Below are 20,200 nucleotides of genomic sequence, written 5' to 3' on the forward strand. Positions count from 1 at the left end.
CATTGGAGAGTTTTTTTTCATTTTTTCTGAAGTGTAACAGCAGTGTGGTTAATTAGGAGAAAGTATTCTAGGATATATTATGGTCAAGAGGTAAAGGGTCATGATGTCTGCAACTTAGATTAAGAGTATACACACAAAAACAGGTTAAAAACGTTAATAATTGTCTCCAGATAATGTGTATGTGGCTGTGCATTACTATTGCTTTAAATTTTCTGCATGTTTGAAATTTTTCAAAATAAAGGTGAATGTTTTTAGAACTCATTTAAGAGAAATACTATTTATGATGGCCTTATTATATGCAGTGCATTCCTATAGATCCTATTGATATCAGGCGTCTGTACTCCTGAGAATAACTTTTACCTCACTGTGTTTGACGTTACGTAACACCAGACTACTTTGAGAACCCTGGTAGAAAACAGCTCTGTGAACCGCTTTATCTTGTAAGGGTGTTTTTGAGACCATGGCTTATTCCTATGAGTTCCTTTTTGGGAAAGATCAGACTTTGGGTTTCAGTAGCAAGAATAGTTGTGCTACCTCCGAGAAATCGGATTTTGGGCATGTTACAGACATTGAAGCAGGTAGGGCAGTGGAGCTCATGTTTTACTGGCTGCTAGAAAGCTCTGGCTAAGAAACCTTGGAGCTCACTTGTGGTCCATCACTCATGGTGCGTTTCCTAGCTTTGCTCTTGACCGGCTTCGTCATCTTCCCTGTCTACCCTCACTTTCCCTGTAATTTGATTCCCTCACCTACTTTTGGTTGTGTTTATTTTGAAGATACTGTATGACCAACAATGTCCTGGCCGTATTTATTAAAAGGATTTAAAACAGTTTTTGATTTGAAAGTCACAACCTAAAAGACACATTTTTATGTTAGTATTATTAGTCATATAACTTCTTGCTCCCAAATCTAGAGATTATTAATCCTGTCTAAGGGGTATTAATAGAAAATTTTAAAAATATATACTTTTAAATATAAATAGGATATAAAAATCCTGTTTTCTGGAGTAATACTGTTGTAACTATATTAGCACCACAGCCTTATTTTGGAGGACGGGGTAATGCCGGGGAAGAACAAGGCCATTTCATGGAAATGGATTTTCAGCACCAGTTAGAATTGTTATTCTTTTTAATAATTTAGATTTTGGGGCGTCTGGGTGGCTCAGTCGGTTGAGCGTCTGACTTCAGCTCAGGTCATGATCTCGCGGTCGGTGGGTTCACGCCCCGGGTCGGGCTCTGTGCTGACAGCTCAGAGCCTGGAGACTGTTTCAGATTCTGTGTCTCCCTCTCTCTCTGACCCTCCCCCATTCATGCTCTGTCTCTCTCTGTCTCAAAAATAAATAAATGTTAAAAAAAAGAGAGATTGCTAATTTTTTTATCAATGGAAAGATGCTTAAATGCAAAAAAAAATGATCTTTAAAGGATTTTATACTTACAAAACTAAGTTTTGATTTTATATTTGGGCATGCATAAATCTGAACCTTAATAAGCTATTATTTCTACCAGGAGGGATATGCTAAAATTAATTGCCAAAACAGGGTTAGTTGTAAACATAGGTGTGAGTAAGGTAAGATTGCCATCTTTGCTCCAGGCAGAATGGTTCCTAGAACTAGGATTAGCTTTCATTGCTCAGATCTCTGGATTTAACTTTTTCTGGTTTGCCAAAATATGGTAAAACAGAAGTACGTAATTTTCTCTCTTTTTGCAACTATTTTTAAGTGAAAGTACCATGCATTTGTATTCTTACTCTCATTCATTTCTTAACACGTGAAAATCAAGTTTAATTTTGTAGTAGTGCCTGTTAGTCATGTGAACTCTCTACCACATCTCCATTTACACTGCTTCACACATCCCTCACAGGACAAGTTTCCACAAAGACCTGTTTTGTTCTACTGTCCGATCCACCCTGAAGAAACCAGTTGCCCAGCTATGTGCAGCTTTGTAAATCAAGATGAACTGGTCAGAAATTGGATACAGAAACAAACAAGAAACTAAATAATGCTCCCTGATTAACAAGCAGAGTGTGTTATATATAATAAAATTGCAATAACAAAATGTTTTGCATTCTAAGAATATTCTAGTTAGAAAGCTCCTATCACATTCATATTGTAGTCATAATTCAAGTCATTACCTTGTTCCCATGACTCTTAGAGTTGGGCAAATACAAGTAATGCTTTAAAAAAATTTTTTTAGTGTTTATTTTTGAGAGAGAGAGAGAACGAGAAAGAGAGAGAGCGAGCAGGGGATGGTCAGAGAGGGAGACACAAGAATCAGAAGCAGGCTCCAGGCTCCAAGCTGTCAGCACAGAGCCTGATGCGGGGCTTGAACTCACAAACCATGAGATCATGACCTGAGCCGAAGTTGGTTGCTTACCAACTGAGCCACTCAGGCGTCATCCCGCCCCCCCCCCCCCCCCCCGCCATAAATAATGCTTTTAGTAAGAAATTCCAGGCACCAGAGGGCAGTGAGAGCAAATGATGAGATGTAAACTTTAGTTCTGGGTATTCCTTAGCAAGCCTTATGTGGGACAGCTAAGTATCGAGTTTGATAAGAAGAGCTTAGTATTGGACACAGATTTTCTTCTTTTTGGCAACAGGTAACAGACCACAATAAGCGAAGAATACAGCCTCATGCAGAATTTGTTTTTCTTTTTCTTTTAAAATTTTTTTTTAATGTTTACTTATTTTTGAGAGAGACAGAATGCGAGTGTGTTAGAGGCAGAGAGAGAGGGAGACACAGAATCCGAAGCAGGCTCCAGGCTCCGAGCTGTCAGCACAGAGCCCGACGCAGGGCTCGAACCCACGAGCTGAGAGATCATGACCTGAGCCGAAGTCAGACGCTCAACTGACTGAGCCACCCAGGTGCCACCAGAATTTGTTTTTCCAGGGACTCTACATCTAGGTTGGGGAGAAAGGAATACCCAACACACAATTCATAAGTAACAGAATATGTTTTTTACCACAGAAGTAAAATCAAACAAAACGTATTCACAGCTTAATTTATGATTTTTGAACATACCCTTGAAATATTTTCTCTTTGAGTAAATGTTGTGTCAAATTATTTTACCTTCTTATGTAGAACTTTAAAGACTCAGCATCAGATAACCTCCCAAAGACTCTGCATCTTTTGTGATGCTTTTCTGTCTCCTCTTGAGAAATTAAAAAAGGAAACAAAGGAAGCAAAGAAAAGGTAAAATGACATCTTCTCATTGTTTCAACAATAGGCAGAGACCAGGCCTGCAGAGCCAAAGTAAGATAGAGAATTCTCAGAGGACTTAGTGAGAATATAGAGTCTAGGTCCTGAATCACACGAATATATTATAAAATATAAAACTAGTGGGGAGAACACATGACACATTAAAATTTTTTTCATCCTCCTAATTTCCCAACACATTTTGAGAAGAAAACCCTAATAAAAATGGGGGTTTCCCCCTCATAAAGCCCTTTTCCCACCACAGATATTCCCAGCACACATTTATTTTCTATTCTGAAGGAATCAGATTAGAAATCAGTTTTCTAAAACATTTTTTCTTTCTGTGAGAATACAGAATTACAGTTGAAGACTAAGTACCCTTTTGCTTCAAGCTGCTTCTCCCTGACACTCCTTTCTCAGGTATCCTGGTCTCTGCTCACACGCCTCCAGGTTGACAATTTGGGACTATAATTTCTCAGCGTATTTTCTTGTTTCTCAGTGGTAAAGTTCGAAATGTTGGAAACAGTAGGCTTAAAATATGAATTAGGTTTTTATTATTATATTTTTATTGAATATAACCTACACGCAGTAAAATGCACATATCCTGTCCGTACAAATTTGAGTTTTAACATTTGTACACATCAGGGGGAGCCTGGGTAGCTCCATTGGTTCAGCATCTGGCTACAACTCAGGTCATGGTGTCACGGTTTGTGAGTTTGAGCCCCGCCATCAGCACAGAACCTGCTTCAGATTCTAGGTCTCCCTCTCTTTCTGCCCCTTGCTTGCATTCTTTCTGTCTCTCTCTGAAAAGTAAATAAATAAACATTCAACACACACACACACACACACACTTGCACACATCAGAATCAATGGGGAGGACTTTGTAAAATAGTCCTGCCGGGGTGCCTGGGTGGCTTAGTCAGTTAAGCTGCCAAGTCTTGATTTTGGCTCAGGTCATTGATCTCGCAGTTCATGGGTTCAAACCCTGCATCAGACTCTGTCCTGACATTGCAGAGTCTGCTTGGTATTCTCTCTCTCTCTCCTTCTCTCTCAGCCCCTCCCCTGCGCGCTCTCTCTCTCTCTCAAAATAAATAAATCTAAAAACATATACTCCTGCCAAAAGGTTAATTCTGAGCTCCACCTCATTAAGAATCTTTGCCTTTGTAAAAGAACCAACTTGAGTAATGCATGTAAAAATACATAGTAAAAAAAACACACATATTGTATCTTAAAATATTACACCGATTAAATTTAGGTTACTATTTTATTATTAATTAATTGATTCATTTATTAATGTATATTTATTTTTGAGAGAGAAGCAGAGAGTGAGCAGGGGAGAGGCACAGAGGGAGGGAGACACAGAATCCCAAGCAGGCTCCAGGCTCTGAGCTGTCAACACAGAGCCCAAGTTAGGGATCGAACTCATGGACTGCGAGATCATGACCTGAGCTGAAGTTGGAGGCTTACCTGACTGAGCCACCCAGGCGCTCCATAGGTTACTATTTAAAAAAAAACTTAAATTTCTCATGTGCCTTTTTCATGGGTTTGCAATGCTGGCTCACAAGTGAAATTTTTAATTTGTTTTTCTGTTTGTTTTTAAGAAAATTAATGCAAAGCTTCATGATGGAGTTTGTCAGCGCTGTAAAGAAGTTCTTGAATGGCGTGTAAAATACAGCAAATATAAACCATTGTCAAAGCCTAAAAAATGGTGAGTTATATTTCTTAATTACTTTACCAATAATATATGTATCATAGTTTATTCCTGCTTTATAAAGTGGATTCATCCTTGTCCACCCCATTCTCCTGTAAATAATGTATCATTTTTATGGGTTCTTGTTCATAAAAGATGGGTTAGGGAAGAGAGGAGAGAGTTTGTTTTGCAAAATTCTGTCTCCCATTAACCAGGTAATAATATTTATTGTGGATCTTCTTTACCAAAGTTGACCAAAGTCTTGAAAGGAGTCTGATGTTTTTATTTTTATTTTTACGTTTTGAGTATAGCTGACTCACAATGTTACATTAGTTTCAGGTGTACAACACAGTGATTCCTCAAGTTTATACATTATGCTGTGATCACAAGTGTAGCTTCCATCTGTCACCCGGGCGGGGGTGGGGGTGTCCTTTTTTTCTTTAAATTTTTTTTATGTTTATTTATTTTGGATAGACAGAGATAGACAGAGCACAAGTGGGGGAGCGTGGGCTCAAACTCACAAACCGCAAGATCATGACCTGAGCCAAAGTCAGATGCTTAACTGACCGAGCCACCCAGGCGCCCCAGGGGTGTGACCTTTTAATTCTATCCATGAAGATTACTGAAATGGTTTAGATCGAGTATCAAATAAATTGCTAGACTGATAACCTATGGTTTCATTTCTTTGAAGATTTGGGTGCAAATGAAAAGGTACTGGACTTTGTTTCTCATCCCTCAGTACCTTACCCTTTTTCTATAATTCTGGGATTCTCTTTTATCAGCCTATGTACATCCTGGTGCTGCTCCCTTATATCCTTTAGCTCAACTGAGTAAGAATCATACTGGGGGATAATTGCTGCTTAAAAGAGAAAAGTGATTATTTTAAATATAAAAATTAACATTAGTATGTGCAGTAGTTTTTTTACACATATACTATGAGTTTTAATTTAGTAGTCTATATAGTAGATCTTTGAAACACATTTGCTCCTTGTTGCTTTATTTTTCTTTTAGCTATTCAGTAGTTGTATGTTCCTTCAATGTATTCATTTCTTTTTCCTTTATGGGAAGAAGTGTTACCTGAAGTATGGAGGGCTCAAGCTATTGTTTTCTTGAGAATATTTAACATTTTTGAATGTTTTAGTTTGGGCAATTTATTTTGCATAAAATACTCCTTTTAATACTGAGAGGTAAAAGCCTTTAGGTAGGATAGTCTGACTTCAGCTATTTAGATTTTTTTTCCTGTTTACTCGTTGAGAGCAGAACACCCAAGTCGTTCATGGGTGTAATTGACCCCCTTTTCAATAGATACATGAGTTTCTCTCTCCTCTTCTTCAGTCTTTTCCTCATGTTCTTTAGCATTTCCTTCCAAAAGAAGATACTTTTAAACAAATCCGATGAGTTTTATGCTAACTGGCCCAAATTAGCAGTAGAGAATTTGGCAACTGTTTGTACTATCCAATGCTAAATTTCCATGAATGAATTAGCTGTGTTTTCTACTGTGTTCTCTATAGCTGGTTGTGCTATAAACCATGTAGTTTTAGCTTATAGGCTTACTATAAGATTTGTAGCTTTCTAGAAGCACCTGGCTGGCTCAGTTGATGGAGCATGCAACTCTTTATCTTAGGCTTGTGAGTTTGAGCCACACATTGGGTTGTAGAGGTTACTTAAAAAAAAAAAAAAAATCTTAAAAAAAAGTGATTTCTAAGTGTTGGTGTAACTTTGAGCGTCTGGTTGGCTCATTCAGAAGAGCATGTGACTCTTGATCTTGGGGTCATGAGTTTGAGCCCCAAGTTGGGTATAGGAATTACTTAAGTAAATTTAAATTAAAAAAAAAAAATCTTAAAAAAAAAAAAAAGGAAAAGAAAAAAAAAGAATGGTTGGATTTGGACACCTAGACCCAAAGGTTAGCAATTCTGGCCTGTCTTGGAGTCATTGAAGTGAAGGAAACTCATGATAATGTTGTCATTACCTAGGTAGTAAGTACAGTGACCCAGAGCCCTTTGAGAAACTTCAGGTGGGTCAGGAGATGAAGGCTAAGAGGACCTCAGGAGTTGCTGTTCCACATCACCCTAAGGCAGATGGTGTTAGCCACAGAATAGCTAACGATGAGTGCAAAATAAAGGAAACATATTACTGTGTAAATACCTGATTACAGATAACAAGACATTCAAGCCTAATGGAAGATCTTTAGGAATAAAGAAGCCCAAGCTAATGTAGAACAAATGATTACTTATAAGAGACTAAGAAACTGCTAGTTAAAACAAGGTCTGAACATGTTCCTTAGGAAGTCACCAGCCTGGCCCAGAACATCTTGAATTTCAGATTACACCAAACACATGACACATTAGGCATTTTGGAAAGCCTAGCCTTCTGACTCCAACCCAGGATTGGGAGTGTCGTAGAAAGTATAACTCACCTATATCCACGTGGCTTTCTCTGCATATTAACGCTTCACCAACATTGTAAGTGACCTAAGTCCACTGATGAAAGGTACTCATGGTAACATAACTTGTTTAGAAATTTTGAATGTTTTGTTCAAGTTGATCTCACTTAGACGTTCAATTTGTCCTTTGTCAGGATCTATATAAGAGGTTTTCTTTGACACTGGATGTGTCTTTTGTGGAAAGATTCATTTTCCAGCACCCTGAACATTGTCATTGGTTAAAGTGTTGAATATTCCTTGTCTAGCTGTCTCTTGCCACAGATTATGTAACCAAATGATGTACAAAGGGAAAAGTTCAACCAAACATAAAATTTAAGAAGAGGGAGGCTATTTATAGGTGACATCTCTTCTGGAATGAAGTAGTGTTCTGAATTTTGGGAAAATCGAAGCCCTTTTATCTCATTCATTATACTTGTAAATTACCAAAACACACAGTTAGCAAATTTCCATTGCCCATGGTATCTAACCCCAAATTTTAGACCCCAAAAAGAGTTAGACATCTAAACTCCTCCAGGTTATCTATTTTGACGATGGAAACAAAAATTGTATTATATTTGTACTTGGCAGAAAATGTTTCATGTTTCCTTTTCCTTTTCAGTGAGGTGATATGCTATGGGACTTTTATAAGCATGTTCTTTATGACAGTTTCTCCTAATTACTGATAACGACCCTGGGCTGTTCCTCGAGACTTTTCAGAAAAGACTAGATGTCCTCACCAGAGCTAGAAGAGGGAAGAGTTGAAACTGTGTATTTGCTGGAGGGGAATGGGATGAGGGGATAAAAATGCAGGTTGCCCGTTAGTGTGATGTTAACATACTGGTACTACCCTTTGATGTAAGGTAATTTTAACTATCATTGAATGCTCAGATCTCAGGTCTTTATAGAAATAAAGTGAAAGGCTCATAAAGAGAATGCTCAGCTTTTCACAGCTTTTCTTCTCTGTAAAAGAGCTAAGATTAACCACCACCCTGTTTTATGCCAATCGGAGGTTAAGGCGATTCTGTGGAAGGATCCCCCACTCCTTTTGGCTTGTATTTTGATCTTAAGGCCAGTACCTGCTCCTCTCTGGTGGAGGGCTTCTATGGTGCTATAACCAACATCTCCCGTGATACCCAAATGGTAGAATTCTTATTAGGCTTAAAGATTACTTACAAATGTAAGAATTGTGGATGAGGACGAGTCTAAATCTTTTTATATAAAACCTCATTGTTCAAGGGCCCTGTTTTTGACTTTTGAAAAAGAAACCTATTCGTTACCATGCCTGGTCAGTCCCAAGTCATTCATGAATCCTTTAAATAACCTTGGTGTGGAGCTGACTTATTGGAAGGGCAAGAGGTCTTACAAATATTAAATGATTTCTTAAAGAAGAAAGGAGTCTTGACATTTTTTACTTAAAATTCGTTTCTTGACATTATTTTCCAGGTATAGTGGAAATACAGATAGGTAAAAGACTATCCCCTTCCTCAAGATAAGAAACAAAAGAGGCTTTTTTTTTTCCCTCCTATTTTCTGGGCTCAGGGATTAAACGTTTTACCCAAGATCAGAAAGTTCAGATTCAAATGCAAATTGATCCATTCCAAAGCCATGTTGTCCTGTTCTACAGTGATTTCTCATTCTTGTATCATTCATTCAAAAAGTCCTCTTCCCTTCATCTGAGCCCAAAGCTGTATTAATTTTTATAGTTACCTATCTTGTTTATGGATGTTATCCACTGCTGAATACAACATATAAAACTTTATTTACTCATTCATTCATTCATTCATTCATTTATTTTTAAGTAAGCTCTATATCCAACGTGGGGCTTGAACTCAGGACGCTGAGATCAGAAATTGCATGCTCTATTAAGTGGGCCAGCCAGGCATCTAGACAAATAGATTTTATGTTCAGGCACTGAAAAGCCTATGTTAGTATCTAGAAACTTCTTTTTTTTTTTTTTTAATTTTTTTTTTTTAATGTTTATTTATTTTTGAGAGAGAGACAGAGTGTGAGCGGGGGAGGAACAGAGAGAGAGGGAGACACAGAATCCAAAGCAGGCTCCAGGCTCCGAGCTGTCAGCACAGAGCCCGACATGGGGCTTGAACTCACCAACCATGAGATCATGACCTGAGCTGAAGTCGGACGCTCACCGACTTAGCCACCCAGGCGCCCCAGTATCTAGAAACTTCTTACACCTTGTGTTTCAAGTAACCAGGAAGCCTTTTTCAGCTATTAATTTAGAAGCATTATAGGTAAATACCCATATTTCTGTTAGAATCTATAGCCTGCCTCTTTTCTCTTCATAACAGAAAAGTTTACCAAGAATATAGTGTGAGCTTATGTTTAACGTTACCATAGTAACCGAAGAGACGGGAGAAGCTGGTATAAAACAGCAACAGGCCACAACAAATTGGGGCCTGACTTTAGAAGTGGACTGACTTATGGGGCACCTGGGTGGCTCAGTCAGTCAAGCATCTGACTTCGGCTCGGGTTGTGATCTCACGGTTCATGAGTTCAAGCCCCACGTCAGGCTCTGTGCTGCCAGCTCAGAGTCTGGAGCCTGCTTCACATTCTGTGTCTCCCCCTCTCTCTCTGCCTCTCCCCCGCTCATGCTCTGTCTCTCTCTGTCAAAAATAAAGATAAACATTAAAAAAAATTAAAAAAAAAAAAAAAGAAGTGGACTAAGTCCTCTGTATTAGCAGTTCTCAACTGGGAGGGGAGGATTTTACCCCCCAGGGGATATTTGGCAATGTATGGAGTCGTTTTTGATTGTCTGACTAGAAGATTTGGGTGTAGCGATTCCTTAAAAAGCAAATATTTTAGAAGTGTATTTCATCCTAAAAAATATTTTAAGTGAGGGGAAGAATGGGTGTAACATGCCTTGCACCCAGCATTGCTCTAGGGATGTCTTGGTCTAAAAGTTTCAGGACACGTGGGTGCTTAAAACGCTGTTTGCTTTTAAATGGAAGTCACTACCCCTGGTTCTCATATCTAGGTTTTTAGCAGAAATTATCTAATTGATAACTTTTAAGATTTATTGCCTCACTGTAGCCCTTAACTCTTCATATTTCATTGCATTAAATAAGTGAATTCTCCTCTATGTCATCTCTACTCAAATGTGTTCCTTGGCCCAGAGTTTGGATAAACTAGTATTTTTAAAAAGGCTTATTTCACATAAATGTTTCAAGGGCTCCTGCCAGGAGGAGTTGAGTCTCCAGCAGCAGGAGGCTAAGTGGAGTTTTGTCCCCAGGAAGTTCTGCTTTTGTATGGCTCCTGTAGTGGGTGAGGGAGTGGGGGTGGGGATGAGGTTCTCTAAACTGTGGGAGAAAACGAAAAGTAACCCTGTTTGGGGGAAAGGGGGGAGGAGGAGAGGCTCCTAGGCGGGTCAAGCCACCCTGTTGGCTTGCTCCTCTCACCATATGCTTGCTTCCTCTTTGCCACCAAGCTTTTTTTCTGACCAAATTAGCCAAACTAAGACCTTCAAGATAATCTTGTACAGCAGGGCTGTTCTTTTTATTTTTTTTATTTTTTTTTTTTTTTCAACGTTTATTTATTTTTGGGACAGAGAGAGACAGAGCATGAACGGGGGAGGGGCAGAGAGAGAGGGAGACACAGAATCGGAAACAGGCTCCAGGCTCCGAGCCATCAGCCCAGAGCCCGACGCGGGGCTCGAACTCACGGACCGCGAGATCGTGACCTGGCTGAAGTCGGACGCTTAACCGACTGCGCCACCCAGGCGCCCCAGGGCTGTTCTTTTTAAAGTTATCTATCTATCTGTCTGTCTATTTTTGTGGTGGTGTAAAAAACAAATAACGTAAAATTTACTGTTTTAACCATTTGTGAGCACACAGCTCAGTGGCGTGAAGCGTGTTCCCACTGCTGTGCAGCAGATATCCAAAACATTTCGTCTTGCAAGTTTGAACTCTACACCTATTAAACAATGATCCTCTTTCCCCCCCTCCGGCCCCCGCTCCTTCGGCTCTTGGTAGCCATCCTTCTAGTTTCTGTCGCTGTGAATTTGACTACTTGAAATACTTCGTATACATGGAATCATAACAGTGTTTGTCCTTTTGTGACTGGCTTATCTCTGCGTAATGTTCTCCAGGCTCCTTGTTATAACATGAGACAGAATTCCCTTCTTTTTTAAGGCTGGGTAATATTCCATTGAATGTTGGTGTATGTGTGTATATCACTACATTTTGTTTTTCATTCACCTGTTGACGGACACTTAAGTTGCTTCTACCTCTTGGCTGTTGTGAATACTGCTATGAGCCTTATCATGCAAATACCTCTTCCAGACGCTGCTTTCAAGTGGGATTGCTGGATCATTTGGTAGTTCTATTTTTAATGGTCTAATTTAATTATTTTAATCTTCATACTTTTTTTTTAATAGTGATTGCACCATTTTACAGTCTTACCAACAGTGCCCAAGGATTCCATTTTCTCTGTATCTTTGCCAACATTTGTTTGCAGTTTTATTTATTTATTTATTTATTTATTTATTTTATTTTATTTTTTTTTTTATTAAATTTTTTTTTTTCAACGTTTATTTATTTTTGGGACAGAGAGAGACAGAGCATGAACGGGGGAGGGGCAGAGAGAGAGGGAGACACAGAATCAGAAACAGGCTCCAGGCTCCGAGCCATCAGCCCAGAGCCCGACGCGGGGCTCGAACTCACGGACCGTGAGATCGTGACCTGGCTGAAGTCGGACGCTTAACCGACTGCGCCACCCAGGCGCCCCTGCAGTTTTTTTTAAATAGCACCTTTTACATGTAAGGCACTGGGCTATATACTCTAGAAGATACCGAAATGAATCTCCAACACCAGGGAGTTTTTGATCTATTAGGACAGACAGGCCCACAAATCATTCTTGGGCAGATTGTGAGAAGGCTAGTTATAAGTAAAAGGTGAGAGATACACGGTGAGACTGCAGAGGAATAATAAAATGAAAACAGGAGAGATAGATCTAGAAAAGATAGGAATTAAAGGTAAAAGAGTGCTGTAAACCATGCTTATAGGAAACCCTGTGAGGAAGTCACCAGAGAATGGAGGGAAAATGAACAAGAATCCCATGTTCCCTTTGACAGATAATGTGGATAATGTCAAGCTATCTCTATATGTAGTATTGTCTTTGGGTTCCACATAGATTGTCATTTGTTCAGGGACAGCTGGCTGGTTCACACTCAGAGGAGTGTGAGACTCAGGCTTGGGATTATGAGTTCCAGCCCCACATTGGGCATAGAGATTACTTAAAGAAAAACCAAACCAAACCAAAACAAAACAAAACAAAACATAGGGGTGGCTGACTGGCTCAGTGGGTAGAGCCATTCAACTCTGATCTCAGGGTTCAAGCCCCACCTTGGGAGTGAAGTTTACTTAAAAAAAAATAAATAAATAAAATTTAAAAAAGACTAAACATTGTTACATACTACAGTATTATCAGTCCCTTCATGTTATCAATGTGTGACAATTAGCTATATAGTTAGGGTTCTTTGCTTCTATTCTTCAGCTCCAGCATTTCTTATAATAGGTTGAGGCTCTGATGGTTAATCAGTGATATGAGAGTTGTGGAACCACATTCCTGGAGTATTAAAATGTCCTAGAGTGGAGTTTTGGTCACAGGTTGCTTTTCATGGGATATCGAAGTGTATGGTGACTATAAACCCTGGCTTTATTCTTGCCCAGAACCTCGGTCCTTAATATTTAAATGTCAAGTGGAGAGTTTTCATGACTGTCATCAGTTGTTCACCTGTTCATGAAACCTCCTTTTTGACATTAATATTGATTGATACAGCAAACTTTGATGGAAAAGTGCCTGCTCTAAAGTGTAATAATGTCCATTTTCTCTTTTTTTCTAAATTTACTCTTGGTCAGAGGGTGAATGCTTTGTACTCTTCTAAGAATTGTTTGAAGCAAATTTAGGGGCCCCTGGGTGGCTCAGTCAATTGAACCTCCTCCTCATGGTTTTGGCTCAGGTCAGTGGAGCTTCTGACTGTGGAGCCTGCTTAAGATTCTCTCTCTCTCTCTCTCTCTCTCTCTCTCTCTCTCTCTCTCTCTGTCTCTGTCTCTCTCTCTGACCCCCCACTCCCTCCCTCTGCCCCTCTCCCCTGTTGACGTGCTCTCTCTCAAATTAAAAAAAAAAAAGCATTGTTCTAATCAAATCTACGTTGGTGGGAAGAGGTAGTAGAATCTCTCCACTTATTTTTTATTTTTAGTTTTTAAATTTTTTTTTATTTTTGAGAGAGAGAGAGAGAGAGTGCAAGTTGGGGAGGGACAGAGAGAGAGAGGGAGACCAACCAAGGATCTGAAGGAGGCCCTGCACTGACAGCAGAGAGCCTGATGCCAGGGTTCGAACTCATTAACTGTTGACATCATGACCTTAGCCGAAGTTGGGTGCTTAACCAACTTAGCCACTCAGGCTCCCCCGCACTTATTTTCAAACACATCATTTAGGGACACAAGGAAGTGAATTGTAACTTTTTCTACTCGAAATTCTTAGAATTTGGAGATACTGTTTCCTTAAAAGCATTTTCTAATTATATCATATGACGTAATTCCTTTATATAGTTTCAGAAACTTTCTACGTAGCAGATAGATTACTTAGAGTCACAGCAGGAAGTGTGGCTTTATGGAATTCTGTCAATGTAAGTTTCTATGATTGGTACACTAAGGGTGGAGTACCATAGCTCATTGTTTATGAAAGCACCTAGGCATCACATGTCAGGGTATTACAAGTGGAGCTGAATTATGATAAAGGTTAATGTGTAATAATATAACCAGGAAATGAAAGCAATCCTAGAGAAGTTGTGGCAAGGTAAAATAAGCCTTTTACTTCTAGCAAGTACTAGAAATATAAGCTCAATTCTTTTTCCCTTGGTATTTATTGTCTAGATCAGTGGTTCTGAAACCTTTTGTTTCAGGACCCCTCTGTAACTCTTAAAAATTACTCAGGACCTGAGAAAGCTTGGTTTATATGGGTTGTATTTATTAAGATTTATTGTGTTAGCTATGAGAACTCGAATTTTTAAAATAATTATTTAATAAATAATATGAATGTAAACAACATGTGCCCATTAAGGATTAATAATTTTTATGAAAAATAACTTTTGAAACAAAATATTAGTGAGACAAGTGGCATTGTTATACATTTTTACAAATTTCTTCTGGCTAGTAGAAGAAAAAGGAAAGAGTACATCTTAAAAGGATTAAAAGTACATTTTAATAGCTTTTTCAAGATAATTGTAGAAATCCTATCAAGAGTCACATGTTCTGCCCACTGAGCCAGCCAGGTGCCCCCATCCCTACGTGTGATTTTGTAACATAATGAATTTGGAAAATATTATTCCACTCAATTATACCGATCTTCCGAACGTTGGTATGTTTTATTATACAATATAAAAAATCATGTGAATATCACAACAATGTCACTAAAAAAGACTGAGTTTTTATTTTTGTTTTTTTAACTGAGTTTTAGGAGTTTACAAATAGAGTGATTACTAGTACAATTTGGTGCCCCTCTCTTTGTTCATGCTAAGGTGTCAGTAGTTTTAGTATCCATTATGAAGAATGAGACTCAAAGTGACTTTCAAAGATTATATGACAAGGGCATGTCAGAGCTGGGCTAGAGTCTAGGTCTCCTGCTTCCCAAGTCAGCGCTATTTTCAAAATAGTATTTGTAGCAGTTCTTCGAAAACTTCAAATTTTGTCCTGATTTTCACCCTTAAATATGTACTATATATTTTAGCTTTTAATTATTTATTCTTTCCTTTTGTGTCTTTCATTGTAAAAAAGTAAGCATGGCAACTTTTTTTTTTTTTAAGTATACTACTGTCTCCTTTGTCAGTAAACATGGTTTATAGAGTGACCTGTGTTTTTGACCGTGGTTTCCACTGAAATGCTTAATTGTGATATATGCATGGTCAAGATTGTTTGAATGTTTCTGGGAATTATATTCCATGGAGAAGTAAAAAGAAGGCAAAACCCTTATTTTAACATCTCTGAAGTTCTTTTAGTGTTGGGCTCACAAAATATTTAAAATAGAGCCATTTTCAAGGGAAAATAGGTAAAATTTGTATTTAGGTTAAATTTAAAGTTTTTCTTTACTGTGTATTTTATAAGAAAATACACTCAGGAGTGATTAAATCATTTTCAGCCATTTTAAAAGATGTTTCAAAATACTTCACAAATTTTATAGCAGCTTGGAATGTGTGTCTCTTATCATTAAAATAATATCAAAACCCTTCATTCTTAAAATCAACATTCTTTGGTTACACAAATGCAGTCTTGAGGTGAAAAAAAAATGCAGAAACTCAATTACTTTCAGACCATCTTTTATTCTACTCCTACAGCCTGGATTAAGAGATTTGAAAGAGAAGGCACACAAAGGTACTTATGTGCAAGGGAAACTGGAAGGTTGTAAGTGTAAGTGTATAAATTTATATTACATTTGCACAAACATTTCACATTTATAGAAAGGAAACATTTTAAACTTGTGTGTCTCCTTAAAAGATGGGTCTATTTATAGTCACAGAGTTATTAGCCTAATAAAACCTGACTGTTTTTCAGAATGGATTTAAATTTGAAAAGAGCATAACTGCTTTCAGCAATAGAATTCCTTCTTTTCTTTGCATCAGCCATTAGGGTCTCAGCCATCAGTAGGAACCCTGGCAAAGCCCCACGTCTAGGCCATATTACTTTTATCTGGTCAAGAGTTCTCAAGTGGTAATGTGCATAAGAATTTCTTGAAGAGCTTAACAGATTCTTGGGACCCATCCCCAAGATTCTGAGTATGTAAATAATGGCTGTAACCCAGACATCTGCATTTTAATAAGCTATGCAGGTGTTCGAGTCAGTGTTAAGAGTCACTGTTTTGGGGACTCAGTGGGTTAGAGAATGTAGATTCTGGGATCTTTTGACTCCAGCTTCCAAAACAGGATATCCTATTGTCAAGCCTATTTTACATGTAAATTTTAACATTTAACAGTTCTGTAAATACAGTTTTATCCCTGAATTAGCAATTTGAATACTTAAGGATTGGCTCACCCCAGGACTCCTCCGTATGAAACAACACATCCATAGAAATGAAAACATTCTAATTTCCTTGAAGCTTCTGATGAACCTAACCAAGAAGGACTTTCTTTAAATTATTTTAAACCTTAAAAATAAAATTGAAGCCAAAAGAAAACCTGAAACTTTTTCCTAATCCATTTTGATTGTTAGAACTTTATCCATGTGTGTTCTAATGGTCCACATTTTTAAAATCTGTTTTTTTATTGCAGAATAATTAAGTAAAACTTTTTGGAAAACCAAAATACAAACATACAAATAATTTAACAAGAAAATTGTAATAATTATTTTCACTTAGATTGTATATCAAAGAGGGTTTTTTTTTTTTAGTTTTTTTTTTTTAATTCTAAATTATTTTTCTCAGTCAAGTCCCTGAAGGTGTGATGTGTATGCAGTACAGTATTAAAGAACAAAATTCAACTGAGTGAATTTTAATGACCTTACTGGCTTTGGTCATTGATTCATGAATTGGCCAGCATACAGTCTAGCAGATAGAAAGCGGCTCCAAGGACATACACAAATTGATAGGCATTTATAGGCAGAAGGGAGTGGGAACAAGGAGATTCTACTAAACAAAAAAGCCAGTTGGTTACTGCAGGCACCTCTCCTGGAGGCTGGCTGGGGGCTGTTGGGCAGATGACCTAACTGGTGCTGATTGGGAGATGCCTGATGGGTGTGGGATTCCCTTTCTGGCAGAGCTGAAAGTGAACTAAGTCTTGGTTTGGTGACTTGGGGCTTAGCATAAGCTGGTCCAATTTGGGCCTGCTTTTATGTTTTTAACAACAGTTTGATAATTTTGAGAAATGAATACAGTTGTGAGACTAGTACCACAATTAAGATATAGGACAGTTCCATCACCCCCCAAAACTGGGTAGTCACTCCCATCTGTTCCGGGGTCATTGAACACAATGGCCAAGAAAGAATTCTTGAGACATTGTATGCTGCAACTTAACAGGTTTATTTAAGTAGCACAGGGTCAGCGGTCAGGACCCGTGGGTACAAAGAACTGCACTTTTGTTGTATGAAGCTGGTGGTTATACGCTTAGTACTCAAGGGGGGTGGAACGTGCAGGGAGTATTAGATCATAAATATCTTCTTTGAATTTGTACTCGTAAAAGTACGTTTGCAAGATTTCTCTGGTATTTATCATTCAGTTCAATATCAACTATTGGTGAGATATAAGATACACAGGCAGTTATAAGACCCTTTAAGAATGTAGCAACCAGCACTTATTTGATCCTTATCAAAACTATGCAGGCTAGAAGTCAGCCTTTGGGGCTAACAGTGAACATTTTTCTGCTTCTATCCCTCATCATTTCCTCCCTGACCAGTTTTCAGTCCTAAAATCTTTAAGGCTGTTGAAGGCCGAACGGCCCATGTGCTGTAACTTCTTCAAGCCGACAGGGGCCGTAGAGATGTCCCTACTAATGGACTGAACTGGTTGCTCTCTGTCCCTACAAGTAACTATTATGGAAGCCCATTGCCCCAGAGTGGATATTGAGGAAGGACTGTTTTGTGTAGTAAGGATCATCTGTCAGCTGGGTGAAGGAGTTAGGAAGTTTTACCTGTACCTCGACAATAGGAGAGAATAAAGCAAAAGAGACAACACACTAGGATTAATATTACAATAAAAATAAGAAGTGTGGGGTGCCTGGCTGGCTCAGTAGGTAGAGCATGTGGCTTTAACTCTGGGTTGTGAATTCAAGCCCCAAAATTGGTATAGAGATTACTTAAGAATAAAACCTTAAAGAAAAAAGTGTGATAAGAAGACCCTTTAAGATAGACTGTAGTCCCATTCCCAACCAAGAATTTAACCAAACATTTATAGGGCTAGGAGTGAGACATTACCTTAATTTGTATGTGTATATCTGCTAAAACTTGGGATACATTAGCAGAGTCATCTGGGATATATATATATACACACACACACACACACACACACACACACAACATTTAATCTCAATATTAGCATAATAACTTTCTTTATCTTGCAGTCAGGATGTCAAGGGACATTAAGTTTTGGAGGCCACTTTTTGAATTTATGGGTGACTTGTGTGTTGAGTTGGGTTAAAGGTGGCTGCTATATGCTTGGCTAAAGCCTCTATTTCTCACTTTTACATCAATAGTGGTGGCTTCCAGCACAAGTATGGCTAAGGGATAAAACCATTAAGAAGCCTTCTTTGCCTGATGTCTAGTCTTAACAATATTCTAATTATGAGGATTCATTGGCAAGTGGGAGAGGACGTGTCCCGGGAGATAAGGGCATTCCCCAGTGCATTCTCCAATCCAGTTAAAAGCAAGGTGAGGCCATCCATTATTTGTACAAGTTCGTAGTTAATTAACCCCATGGAGTGGGGTGTGCTCTGACTTTTATTTTATTTTTTTTTTTTTTTATGGTCTTATTTGTATATTTCATTTCTTTTTTTTTTTTTTTTTTATATGAAGTTTATTGACAAATTGGTTTCCATACATCACCCAGTGCTCATCCCAAAAGGTGCCCTCCTCAATACCCATCACCCACCCGCCCCTCCCTCCCACCCCCCATCAACCCTCAGTTTGTTCTCAGTTTTTAACAGTCTCTTATGCTTTGGCTCTCTCCCACTCTAACGTCCTTTTTTTTTTTTTTCCTTCCCCTCCCCCATGGGTTCCTGTTAAGTTTCTCAGGATCCACATAAGAGTGAAACCATATGGTATCTGTCTTTCTCTGTATGGCTTATTTCACTTAGCATCACACTCTCCAGTTCCATCCACGTTGCTACAAAAGGCCATATTTCATTTTTTCTCATTGCCACGTAGTATTCCATTGTGTATATAAACCACAATTTCTTTATCCATTCATCAGTTGATGGACATTTAGGCTCTTTCCATAATTTGGCTATTGTTGAGAGTGCTGCTATGAACATTGGGGTACAAGTGCCCCTATGCATCAGTACTCCTGTATCCCTTGGGTAGATTCCTAGCAGTGCTATTGCTGGGTCATAGGGTAGGTCTATTTTTAATTTTCTGAGGAACCTCCACACTGCTTTCCAGAGCGGCTGCACCAATTTGCATTCCCACCAACAGTGCAAGAGGGTTCCCGTTTCTCCACATCCTCTCCAGCATCTATAGTCTCCTGATTTGTTCATTTTGGCCACTCTGACTGGCGTGAGGTGATACCTGAGTGTGGTTTTGATTTGTATTTCCCTGATAAGGAGCGACGCTGAACATCTTTTCATGTGCCTGTTGGCCATCTGGATGTCTTCTTTAGAGAAGTGTCTATTCATGTTTTCTGCCCATTTCTTCACTGGGTTATTTGTTTTTCGGGTGTGGAGTTTGGTGAGCTCTTTATAGATTTTAGATACTAGCCCTTTGTCCGATATGTCATTTGCAAATATCTTTTCCCATTCCGTTGGTTGCCTTTTAGTTTTGTTGGTTGTTTCCTTTGCTGTGCAGAAGCTTTTTATCTTCATAAGGTCCCAGTAATTCACTTTTGCTTTTAATTCCCTTGCCTTTGGGGATGTGTCGAGTAAGAGATTGCTACGGCTGAGGTCAGAGAGGTCTTTTCCTGCTTTCTCCTCTAAGGTTCTGATGGTTTCCTGTCTCACATTTAGGTCCTTTATCCATTTTGAGTTTATTTTTGTAAATGGTGTGAGAAAGTGGTCTAGTTTCAACCTTCTGCATGTTGCTGTCCAGTTCTCCCAGCACCATTTGTTAAAGAGGCTGTCTTTTTTCCATTGGATGTTCTTTCCTGCTTTGTCAAAGATGAGTTGGCCATATGTTTGTGGGTCTAGTTCTGGGGTTTCTATTCTATTCCATTGGTCCGTGTGTCTGTTTTTGTGCCAATACCATGCTGTCT

General features: G+C 38.6%; 1 protein-coding gene across 2 annotated transcripts in view; it reads left to right on the forward strand.

Annotated features, from left to right (window-relative positions):
- Positions 1-20,200, forward strand: part of CUNH9orf85 (chromosome unknown C9orf85 homolog) — a 133,360-nt gene that overhangs the window by 32,229 nt on the left and 80,931 nt on the right. For both annotated transcript variants that reach the window (XR_006966177.1, XM_047102152.1), the window contains exon 2: positions 4,790-4,896. Coding sequence is in view for 1 of the 2 variants with exons in the window: in XM_047102152.1 (XP_046958108.1) it covers positions 4,790-4,896 (107 nt within the window). In the remaining variant the exon portion in view is untranslated. The remainder of the gene's footprint in view (positions 1-4,789; positions 4,897-20,200) is intronic.

This window comes from Lynx rufus, unplaced genomic scaffold, assembly GCF_022079265.1.
Source record: "Lynx rufus isolate CCGP_SWC_20201006 ecotype Redwood Valley unplaced genomic scaffold, mLynRuf1.p SCAF_10, whole genome shotgun sequence".
In the NCBI taxonomy this organism is placed as follows: domain Eukaryota; kingdom Metazoa; phylum Chordata; class Mammalia; order Carnivora; family Felidae; genus Lynx; species Lynx rufus.